Raw genomic sequence first — 12,202 nt, 5'->3', positions numbered from 1 at the left:
CACACGAGAAAACTACCCAAAAAAATGAGGAAAGACTTTGCAACATACCAGCCGTTCACTGATAATTTTAGGTTCGATGTTTTGCATGCAACAAATAGCAAAAGTGCAGCTCTTGCATTAGAAAAAAAGGAGATCATAGCTCAACAAGCAACTTCAGCAGAGGGATATAATAATTTGATAGGCCATCCTCCTAATTGTCCAAAATACCATTTTTTGAAGTATCACAAAAAAGTATAGTAGGTAATGTATATTCTCTTTTGTCTTATTTTCTTGCAGCGCAAGAATTCATTTTGGTAGTCTCAAGGATCTGTCTATGCTTCGTTTTCACATTACTCTCTCTCTATATCTCTCTCAATCGATTGATTGCATTTCCAATCAATAAAATGTTATTTTAAATACCCGCTTCTAATTGTTGAGGTACATAATGTCTCTGCTTGCACACTACTCTCCCTCTCTCTCTCTCTCTCTCTCTCTCTCTCTCTCTCTCTCTCTCTCTCTCTCTCTCTCATTGTATGAAGAAAACCTCAATCATTGTCAATACCAAGTTACTCTCATTCTCAGCTTGTAGATTAGTGCGACTTTGCACATTTAAGATTAATGAATCATTGCCCTGATGCATCAGGGCTTTTGGGAGCTGGAGAGATTGTCTCTGGCAATCGAATCTGCAGTAGTTCCTTCATAGTCATTTTTATTGATTCAGTTTTGACATACTGTCCCAAGTAGTGAAAATACTCTGCGTTTATTGAGTTAGCAAAACTCCATTGGGCAAGTTTGTTTACTAATTTTTCCTTAATGCCTAGAAGCATGAATCTATCAGGCTCTTTCTTTCTATGCTTTGTTACATTTCTGGCCTTTGTGGTGACTTACACCACAGTAACCATGATCACACATTTGAACAGCAGCAGATCTGGAAGCGAAGAAATAATGACTAGAAAGGAACTAGAAACAGGGTACGTGGACCCTCTAGTGCAGATGCCTACAGAGCTACGCGTGCATCGTAAAGGTAAAAAATGTCTATTTCACACTGCGCTTACAGCAACCGATGCTGCTTACAACCGTTGGCAATGCCGTATCATGTAATACTGGTTCAAGCACTTTAAGGATCTTCCTGGTTCTGAAATGGGTGGCTGTACACGCGTTCTTCACTCTAGCAAGCCTGACTCTCTTATGGACGAGATTCCTACTTTCGTTGTTGATCCTTTGCCTCCAGGTTTCGATCGGGTAATTCATCAGTTTCCCTTTTACTTGTGAATCGATTTTTTTAATGGGTAACAGGGAAGCAAAGTCTCACTATTTTTTTCAAATTTTTGGATTAGTTCTCTGCCGCTGGTTTTATGTGGTAAGTTATATCAAAGGGCCATACTGGTAGGTTCTAAAAAAAAACATTAGTGAAAAGATTCCGCTCATCACGTAGCTATGACGCCTCCCTCGCCCTGCTCCTTTACGGCCCCTTGGTTTTGGCTGAGCCTCTGCCCCCTCCTGCCTCTGTGTGCGTGAAGCTTGAGAGAGACCCAACTCCTCCCTCGTCTGCTCCATCGCTGCCTGTTTTCATCCTCTTTGCCCTACCCTCCCCTCGTCACTAAATGACACCTCCCTAGGGAGGTGGGTCAATGGCCCACAGTAGGCGTCGCGAGGTGGGTGCAATCCGGGCCATCCGATCGACATTTAAACAAAGTGTGAACTAAGCGTGAACTCGGAGATATGTGCACCACACCAAATTTGGTGTGAACTCGGTGTGAACTCGACGTGAACACGGTGTGAACTGGGGAGGGCCTGCACACCACACCAAATTTTGTGTGAACTCAGTGCGAACTCGGAGTGAACTAGGTGTAAACCTGTCCGCGACGCCGTGATCTATAAGCTTATCCCACACACACCTTTCAACGAGCGCGCGTTAGCTTAGTGGTTAGAGTCAATCCCGTGGGGGAGAGGGTAGTGGGTTCAAGTCTCGGATCCGAGAAAGTGGGAATCTTTTGCATTCCGTAGGAAATCCAACGGTCACGATCAACTGATGATCGTGAGCCATTGATCCCACCTCCAATGGAGGTGTCAATTAGTGACGAGGCTACCCTCCCCTAACCACCCTATCTGCACGTCCTCGTGGTTTGAGAGAGAGAGAGAGAGAGCGCAGAGTGCCCATGCAGGTCTCCCTGGTTTACGCGCGAGAGAGAGAGAGAGAGAGAGAGAGAGAGAGAGAGAGAGAGAGAGAGAGAGAGAGAGAGAGCCCATCGCTCTGTCTCGCAACAGACACACAAAGAGAACGAGAGCTTTTGGGAGGTCGATTGCGTGAAGGCGGTTGCACGAGGGAGATGGAGTTTGCGACACGTGTAGCGCGCGCGAGAGAGAGAGAGAGAGAGAGAGAGAGAGAGAGAGAGAGAGAGAGAGAGAGAGATCCTGGCTCTGTGCCGCCTCAATTGAGAAAACACAAAGAAAAGAAAGCATCCGAAAAGATGCTTCAAATTTGACCTTTTTTCAAAATCGTGTGCACATATTAGTTTATTCATTTAGTCCTGTATAGGCAGGCCTTGAGATTTTATCACTTGATAGAATTCACCTTAGGGTTTAGAAGCTATCGCTGGGGCTTCGAAGATGGTGGAGGTCGGACCTCTCGCGCTCAAAGCCACTGCGGCTGGACAGTTGGGCCGCCCCGGCGCTTCTTGCGGCAGCAAGTACCCGAGTCCAAGTATCCTGCCCTCAAAGCTATGTCTTGCTGGAGATCCATATGGATTTCCTGCATCTTGTGACACAGAAGAGAAGATTGCACTTGCAGGAACTATTCAATTTGGGCCTGCTGTGCATGCTGCCAAGGTTGCTCTGGGCGCCCATTTTGCCAATGTTCTTGTGCCGCAAGCGAAACCAATCTCTGGAGGAGAGGTTCTGAGCTGCCTCGTGGATCTGTCGACGTAATTGTGTTTGTTGCAGATGGTGGAGGCTTTTATGATTGCAAACCCCAATATTAAGGCTTTTAGGTATGATCCTTACTCCAAGGTCTTATCTTTAGAAGAGTACAATCATGATGGCATGAGGGAGGCCCGCCGCAATGCTATTGAGTAGGCACATGGCACTGGAAAACATTGGGGTATTGAGCAGTGTCTTGTTGCTCAGGACATAAATTATACTATTCTCTTGATGTCAGAACTCTCTCCGACAAAGATTTTCCTACTTGAAGGTGCTGTTGATGTGTGGGTGCAGATTGCATGTCCTTGTCTTTCTATTGATTGGGTTGAGGCTTTCAGTAAGCCTCTTCTCAACCCTTATGAAGCGAATGTAGCTCTTGGTTTCATGAAACCCTGGTGGAGTTCGGAGTCTGACCATATGTTTTCCAAACAGTTGTTTATACTCTAGAATTTCACATATCTTACTTGTAGTTTGTCCTAATTCTTGGTGGGATGCTTAAGTAGCGTTCTCACTGTAAATATGGACATATATTGATGGTGTTTGACCTGAGAAGAATTTAGATGAATTCACGGAAGAGCTTGTGCATTCATAAAGGATCTCCTAACAGCTATCATTGCATTTTTAACTCTTTGGAGGTGATTGTTTGGTTATTGAGATTGGATGTGGCTAAGAAGCCGGCTGTTTTCCTTGCATTGTTTATTGTGTATAATTTTTCCTACATCATTATGTTTATTTCCTGACCATCATGGTTGGAAAGGATTGATTTGTGATAGTTGATGCTTTCAGTAATCTCTTATTCTTGGTGATACGCATTGGGGGCGTGCTCACTGTAAATATGGACAGAAAGTACTATAGGCTAAAAGCTGGACGGAGATTTTAGATGACCATGCGTAAGTGCTATTACATTCTGAAAGGATCTCTGTACATTAATATGCTCTTCATTGAACTGCAGCTATTTCAAATGCGGGCGTTTTTGCATAAACATCCATTTACATTGTTTCCTGTGGTAGCTGGTTGTGCTTGACAGCTGACATTTCCTGGTTTGTTGCAGGGGTTGAGGATGGAAGGAGGTCATTTGTGGCTACTACATGATTGCTTTATTCTGATGGCTATGTCAGTGTACAGTATTGGCTAATGGGAGAGACTTGGACACTACCATCTATTTGGAAATCATGTTGGCCATGGCTTAGTTGGCTTGATTTTTACATGGTAGTGTGATCTGTGTAGTGCTCATGAAACCATCACACCCAGTTGAGAAAGCTGTATGTTGAGTAGAGAGCTAATGGTTATATTGTCTTGTATCTAGGCTTCTCATGGATTTGTCTATGTACTTATACAACACTAGTGTGTTTCTATTTCGTCACTCAAAAGCTGTACAAAAAAGTCCATTTGACTTTGCTTGCTTTTCCCTTTATGCCTTTGTAGTGATTTCCCGGACGCACGAGTGGTTTTTAAAGGTAGTCATGTCTAGTAGAGGATCATAATGTAGTAAATTCCCCGGGATACAAAGGGTCATTAACCATTAACTTGACAGTTAGCACTTTTCTTCACAGCCAGTCTATCTCTTCCTAAAGCTTGTTGGCAAAATTCTCCTTTTTGTAAAGTTTGAAACATGGCTGACCCCTTTTTGTAAAGTCCGAGACATGGCCTATGGGCCTTTCGATCAGTCGTAATTTTGCTTCTCTCTTATAAATTCAAAGTGCATTTGATAAAAATAATCTAGTAAATGGATCAATAAAAACGATGACCAAATGTCCATAATAAATTCAATGGCATTACCTTTGTAAGGGTATCCTTTTCATCAATGTCCAAAAGGTGGTGTCTTGACATTGCATAGTAGAAGCCAGCATAATAGAAGCTACCGAGATCTGCTAAGTGCAACACCAATTATAATAAACATACATTGCATCAATAAGATATATCAAAGAAACAACAATGAGTCAAAATATCCCATTCAGAGAAGAAGGCACTAGAGCTGGCAATGCACGACGGATCTTTGTACTTTTGGTGTACTCAACTGTATTCAAGATTGCTACAGTTCAAGTAAACCATAGCATATATGATTGAAAGAAGCCCTTCGCATATGGAAAATTAATAATTGCATGTTAAATACTTCGATGATTCATGTCTTTGAAGAAACCCAGTATGTATCTACATTTCTGCTTTGCAAAAGCATGCCCACAAGAAGAGAGAAAATGAGGTGCGTATTGGTTTCTGTGAAGAATTGACATTGGTTCTCATGTTTGTGGTATAATATTCAAGGGGTGTTGAATTGGGTAATGTATTTAGGAGAGGTATCTAGTGTCCACATTCAGATGTGCTATATTATTGCATCATAACTTTATTTCAATTCAAGTCACCCAATCACCGTCACCTTGTGCTTGGAGAAAGGGAGCGTATATTCACCTTGTGCTTGGAGAAAGGGAGCGTATATTTGGTGGTTGGAAATAAACTACGTTTAGTGATATCTCATATAGAAATATTTGATTAAATCTCATTAAATGGTAGGAAATTTGGAGAATTCAATGCAATAACCTTAAATAAATGTCAATTTATTTGTAATTTTTTGAAACTTTGTTTCTCGAGGTCTACATGTATGGTCACCTGTCATGGATTGTCAAACGGATTGATAAATTCAGCATCATATTGACGTGAACCATGTCTTGATCTCTTGAGGATTATAATTTGGCATTTAGAAGTTGTAGTTGGTGATAGCTTGCTGCAATGCCCAGTAGGCAATTGAATGCAAGGTAGTATGGGCTTCGTAACTGCTAAATATGACACCGCCTCCATCGGTTCTTGACTCCAATTCGAAGGTGAATGGTGCAATATCGATTGGAATGCCACCTGTATTGACGCCCATGAGCATCATGTACTACTAGTTTGCTAGATTCGTGTTTGGGTTAGTGATGAGTGAAGTGAATATGGTGCCTTTCGCTATTGAGATGCGGAACTCAAGATGCTCGTTGTCTGCAATGTAAGGTAGGAGAAGGAGTTGATGACCGAGTTGAGGGAGATATTGTGATTTTAACAAGGGAAAATGTATCGAGTAGCGCGCTTTCAACGAAGATGATGGTGATGATGGTTTTGGATAGGGAAACAATGAACCACAATAAAAAGATAATGGATGGCAAAGTAGCTTAAAAAGGGAGTTTGATGCGTAGTTAGAAAGGGGGATATACAACACGGGTTGGTCTGTAAACAAGGAAAGAAAAAAAATTGCTATTTGAAGCAGCTTGAGAGAGAGAGAGAGAGAGAGAGAGAGAGAGAGAGAGAGAGAAGCTAATACTGATAAAAGGACATAGAACATAAAGTTAGATATGCTTTTCTTTAAGCTTTAATCAATATCCTGCATCTTTTGTATTTGTCTTAATGCATGTTTTGTGTATGGTAGAGAGGATATATATTCACAAGACTAGATGTTTCGATCGCACATGCGCGACTCTAGGTCAACAACATTACAAGGTCCATTATCTGCATCCAATTTTTCATGCCTATGCGTTTGCTTGGCGCAACACACAAATGCTACGGGGCAGGGCCATGGCTTCCGTTTCTTATAATTTTTTGGAGAGACCACAGTGCTAGCTCGGCACCTCTACATGATGTGCACTATATACTTTGCAGTTTTAATCTGTGACATTTCATTACAAGATTTTATGTTTAACTACTCAAATTGCTTTTTTGTAGCTTGACTCAAATATTGGCCTACAATTTGGACAATCGAAAAGCACCAGAACATCATTGTAGGTCAGTAAAGCACTTCATTTCCTGTTGCAGTTCATTGATGCTTTATCCATTTGCTTGTTTTAGAATTTTGCAGATTACTTCCTTTGGGAGAGCTACTGGTGTCTATAATTGGTTCTGCTCATCTACTAATTTTCCACAACAAGACCCGAGGAGATAGCGATTGGCACCAACTAACCAACTGCGCTCCGAAATCTATTTGATTATGTGCGGCAAAGGCCCACCAAGCAAGACTAGTTTCATTTTTTATGTTTTGTAGCTTCTAGTTGATGAGTGTGTAGTCGGAACTTTGCACTCGCTGTTACAAATTGCACAAATTCAATTCATCTTGTATGTACATATCATGGCATTCATGTGCAAAGGTGTACACTATGGTCTCATGAGCTAGTAATTGCTTGAAGTAGTTCTTAATACCTTAAAGAATCTATGGAGTCTCTTTAAAGCTGTGATTGAAATCAAAGGGCTATTAGATTCCTTCACGTGCTCACATTGCACCCGCTTTTTATGCATACGGGTAGATTTGTTTGTTTGTTTGTTTTTTTTTTTTGTGGGGGGGCCCTTTAGAATATGTATTGAACACATCATCCATAAAGGCACCAACAAAAAGGAGAACAGGAACCAATAGAGGACACTTCAACCAAAAGCTTAAGAGAACACTAAATTTTCCTTCATACGGGCATAACTTTCTCTGGAATCATGTTCAAACGGTTTGTAAATCAGAGTTGTCTATTAAATGTTATGGCATATGAGGTAAATAGTACCTAAAATAGTAAAATAGGCTATGTATAATATTCAAAAAGCTTTTTATTTTGCATCGAGAACAGAGCTAGGGCATTGACATTTCTTAAGCAAGCTATGTCTACATAGGTTTGTGCAGTCACACTTCATTTGCTTTTCAGTGTGCACTCTATTTTTGGTTCATAGCATTATTAAATGCTCAACTTTTGTTACACGGCTAGTCTTTTTTTTGAAAATCAAATTTCATTGGCTAGAGGGAATACGAGGCATAATTATTGAGTTCCGCCATTGAAGGACATATACTATAAGATCAAAGAACGTGCAAACCATGTATGAGAGGACACTGAACGCCACCAATGATAACTATATAATATGATCAACCCAATTTGAGTCCAAAAAAGCATGAAAATCTGGCGACAATGATCCCCCCTTCTTGGGATAAATGCATAAATCTACTGACCCATGACTGCAATCTGAACATTCGGTCTAGTACTGCATACATAATGAGGCATCCAATAACAGTCTAATAAAGGAGTGACATCCACGTCATGAAGAATCAATTTCAAACCTATTTCCATTTGAGAAGCAATAGGTTTGAAGTCCAAACTTACATAGTAACGTCTTTATGTATCTTGCTCGACATAAAGCAATACCTCCATCACACTGCTCAAACTGTATGCACAGTGATGATGCAAAAGCCCCAAGTCTTTCATCTTGAAACTAGAATTTAATTCAACTTTGAATTCAACAATGCGGGTCTCATTTGAACTAGTAACTAACAAATAATCAACACACAAAACGACGACGATCTCATGTTTGACATACAAAGTGCTTTTAGTTGTGGACTGTGACGAAAGCCTTGTTTAACCAAATGAGTGCCAGTTTTCTCATACCAAACACGAGGAGACTGCTTCAACCCATATAAAGCTTTCTTGCATTTTCACACTTTATTTTCTTGTCCTTTCTTCACAAAACCATGAGGTTGTGTTATATATACTTCCTCAAGTATATCACCATTCAAGAAAGTAATAACAATGTTTGATTGATGTACATTCCATCCATAATAGGTTGCCAATGCACATAGAAAATGAACAGTAGTCATATGACAACTTGGAGCAAAAGTCTCTTTATAGTCAATGTCTTTCTAGTGTAACCTTTTGCAATAAGTCTCACCTTGTAGCGATAAATCTCATCAGCCGACTTCTCTTTTACCTTGTAAACCCACTTCATACCAATAGCCTTTTTTTTTTCGACACACCAGAGGGCTCACAGGGGGAGGCACTTATTTCTTCCAAATATTAGCCATGTTACATGGTCAGGCAAGGGCCACATACCATCGATCAAGAGCAATGCATAGGCATCACCATGGCCACCTAATTGATGCACCACGCGCTGGGAATGACCGAGAGAAACTCATAGCAACCAGCTAGAGGAACCTCCTCTCCTCAGGTGACCCACCCTAGGAGGAGGATGCACTTGAGTGTCCAAGGACAAGATCCCTAGCAACATGAACACCAGGTGAGCACAAGGTGTTCCTCTGGAGTGTGATCCAAGGGGGGATTTGAACCCACAACCCGTAGGTTGAGAGGCCAAAGACTTACCGTTAGACCAATGGCCTTTTTGCAAGGATGCAAATCACATAAAATACATGTGACATTTAAAATATAAGTGCATCATATTTTGTTTGCATTGCAGCCATCCATTTTTTTGAATTATGTGCTTCATAAAAAAAAGAGGTTTCTCTTCATCACATAAATTGGAAACAACCAAAGCATAAAAATTGGATGCATATGATGCATGCCAAGAACCTAAACGAGTATGAATAAACATAGGTGCCATGCAAAGTATGCACCAACAATTTAGTCATGTCCCTAGCCTCTTCATTCTCAACCCTTTCCACATCAAGCACATCATGTACATTTGCATCAATATTAGGTTCATCTACTATATTTTTGGAAGCCCGCATAAGCTATATATTTGCATCGCTAGAGCTTACATTCAAGTTTACACGATTAAAAAGAGTCTACACAGTTTCATAAATGTTCTGTAAGCTTACATTACTATCTTTGATACATGATAACAAGGGTTGAACGAAATCCTCTACTACAAATACAACATCTCTTGAAAACAAGAAACGTTTTTTTTGTGGATGGTACAACCTATAGCTATTATGGAATTCATATTTTACTATTTATTGCAACTGACAGGTGGAAAAGGCTTGACCGAGCTAAGCTATTGCAAAAAGGATATTATATTTTATGTATTCAAATGCTCTTTAGGAGCTTTGGCCATTTATGTATCCAAGTGCTCTTTAGGAGCTTTGGCCATTTATGTCTGGCCGGCCAGTTTGTACTCAATTTGACCATTGAAGAAATCTATAAATGAAATACGTGCAAGAGGGAAATGGTCACTCTTGCACGGGGGGAGATTGCACCCAGTGTCGGTGTTATTCTCCTCTTGTCTCCCTTCTCTCTCGTCGTGCCGGCATAGCACTCCACTGTAGGAGGTGCGTCTGCACGTACTATCTCGCTCTCTCCCACTCTCTATCTCTGTCTGTTTGCATACGTCGTGGTTATGTGCTATGGGAATCACCAGGTATGCAGATTTGTCCGTTTATGCTAGATATTGTGTCATCTTGGGTATTTTGCAGGGCAGCCATGTTTTCGTCTATAGCAGTGGTATTAGAGCTATGGCTATGCTCTTGGGCTTGCAGCGTTGATGGCTATGGAGATTGTTATGAACGAAGATAAGTCATGCTTCTTAAACTTATTTTTTCTCGCTTAAAATTGTATGTATGTGATTAGTACAAATCTCCTAAGACAAGCCTAAACATTGTTAACATAGTGTTTAACACTCTTAATAATAATACTAAAATATCGACGTAGCTAGTCTATGTAGTTGATTAAGAGAAACTCTTAGTTTTATCGGGGATGTGTACTGTAGACAAAGAAGAAGAAGAAGAATTTTTTTTCGATGTTTTAAGATCATAGGCCAATCAAAGACATACAAGAGGAGCTCGAGCACAAATTTAAACCGAAATAGGTGTACACATACATATATACATAGGTGTACACATACATATATACATATATATCTTTCTCGTCTCTTCCCTCAACGTAGGGGGCAAACATAGGAAACATTGCAATGGATATGATCAAGAGAATTCATAGCTCCGTCTCAAGGGACCCCCCCCACACCAAGGTTCAGGAATATATCACGGGAAACATCCCTAAGGAAAATATTAATAATAATAATGAACTTCTTATTTTCAAAAATAAAGGATGCAAGATGGGAGCAAGCCCCGTCTGCACAGCATTATGAGTACGATATGCAGTAGCCGCGGGTTCCGAGCATAGGCACAGTGCTGTCAGCACAGCAGGCCGAAACGACAACACTATTGGTAGCTATGGCAACATGCAACCCCTAGATGGTGGCAACCAATAACGACTCATCACATTCACAACCATCAGCGAATTTGGTCTTCTCTCTCTCCCCACTGTAGTGGGCCGTCAGCCTTCCCTCTCCCTGCTTGATCCGCAACCACCCCCCTCCCCCTTTTCCCGCCAACCACACCCTCTTCCTCTCCCTCTCAATATCTGCAATTGCGATAACATGCAGCCACACGTTTCGCCAGTCGCAACCGCACTCTCTCCCTCTCCACACTTTGTCCATCACAACTCACACACACCAACCAAAGTAGTGGTTCTCTGTGTTGACCTCCCGTCGCATGCTTAGCTGCCATGCAGAGTTGCAAAAGGGTGACTCTCTCTCTTGGTCGTGTCCTCAGCCGGTAAACATTACATTCTCTCTCTGTCTCGGTTGTTGGACACACCCGCACCCCACGTTACCCTCTCCCTCCTCAGTTGCTGGATGCCAACACTGGGCTGTGCAAACTGAGGTCTGCACCCTGCTTTGCTCATGGCACCCACAACCACACACCCACAAAGGGCATGCAGGCGGCTAGTTGCCATTTTTTTTTCTCTCTCCCTTCTGGTGGCATGCATGTCACCAACCATCCCTTGTGAGGGCATCTCTATCCCTCCCTTTCTCAGCTAACGGCGCCTACCAATAATCAACTCTCTCTCTCTCTCTCTCTCTCTCTCTCTCTCTCTCTCTCTCTCTCTCTCTCTCTCTCTCTCTCTCTCTCTCTCTCTCTCTCTCTCTCTCTCTCTCTCATAGACGCCGTCTCTCCCTTTAGTTGGCAGCCACCCCTTGGTGGTATACCACCCACCAACCCACTCTCTCTCTCGCAGTCGTCTCCCCAGTTCTCAGTCGCCAACCAGAAATCCTTCTTTCTGGCTCTCTTCAGTCGTCACCACCATGCATTGGTTGCTAAATATCACTCGCATGCTAATCCCTAACCACACGACCGAAAAGCCTGATGACCAGCTCTGCTAACAATTTTTTCGAGTGATGTAATGCATGACACTAACAAATAAGAAAGCAGGTAATGCTTTTTGACGTTATTTGTAAGGCTTCTTAACTTTGAGTCACAGGAGATCGACCTACCATGAAGCGTTTCCACTTCAGCGCGCTTCATCATAGATAGCCAAATACAATTTACATGCCGCCACATATGTGTGGTATATTGGTTTCGAATTGGGATGTGTAAGAAGTTGCTTACAAGCTTTGTCATGATCTCCATGGTGAAAATGGCAGTATACAAGCCACTATTGAGTTTCCACATCATATACATTCTCCTGAAATACGAGATTATCGGTTACTGTTTTTGTCAGATGAGACTGAATTTATAAACAGAGAGACTTTTGCCATTCGAAATGTACTTTGGAACACCCTCAGTATAAGATTATTCTCCTGCAAT

General features: G+C 41.6%; 1 protein-coding gene across 2 annotated transcripts; it reads left to right on the top strand.

The window, feature by feature from the left end:
- Positions 1-2,524: 2,524 nt before the first annotated feature.
- On the top strand, positions 2,525-4,294 carry LOC147446949 (uncharacterized). Of its 2 annotated transcripts, XM_086522877.1 has the most exons (3): positions 2,526-2,969; positions 3,685-3,788; positions 3,950-4,294. In XM_086522877.1, the coding sequence occupies exon 1, from the start codon at positions 2,590-2,592 to the stop codon at positions 2,905-2,907; it is 318 nt and encodes a 105-aa protein (XP_086379003.1). In that variant the 5' UTR covers positions 2,526-2,589; the 3' UTR covers positions 2,908-2,969; positions 3,685-3,788; positions 3,950-4,294. The 2 variants fall into 2 exon arrangements, with proteins under 2 accessions (XP_086379004.1, XP_086379003.1); XM_086522878.1 differs by lacking the exon at positions 3,685-3,788 and having other exon boundaries at positions 2,525-2,969.
- Positions 4,295-12,202: the final 7,908 nt, after the last annotated feature.

The sequence above is a fragment of the Adiantum capillus-veneris genome, chromosome 11 (assembly GCF_014529385.1).
Source record: "Adiantum capillus-veneris isolate H3 chromosome 11, ASM1452938v2, whole genome shotgun sequence".
Lineage (NCBI taxonomy): Eukaryota > Viridiplantae > Streptophyta > Polypodiopsida > Polypodiales > Pteridaceae > Adiantum > Adiantum capillus-veneris.
This window is presented reverse-complemented; position numbering and strand designations above follow the sequence as displayed.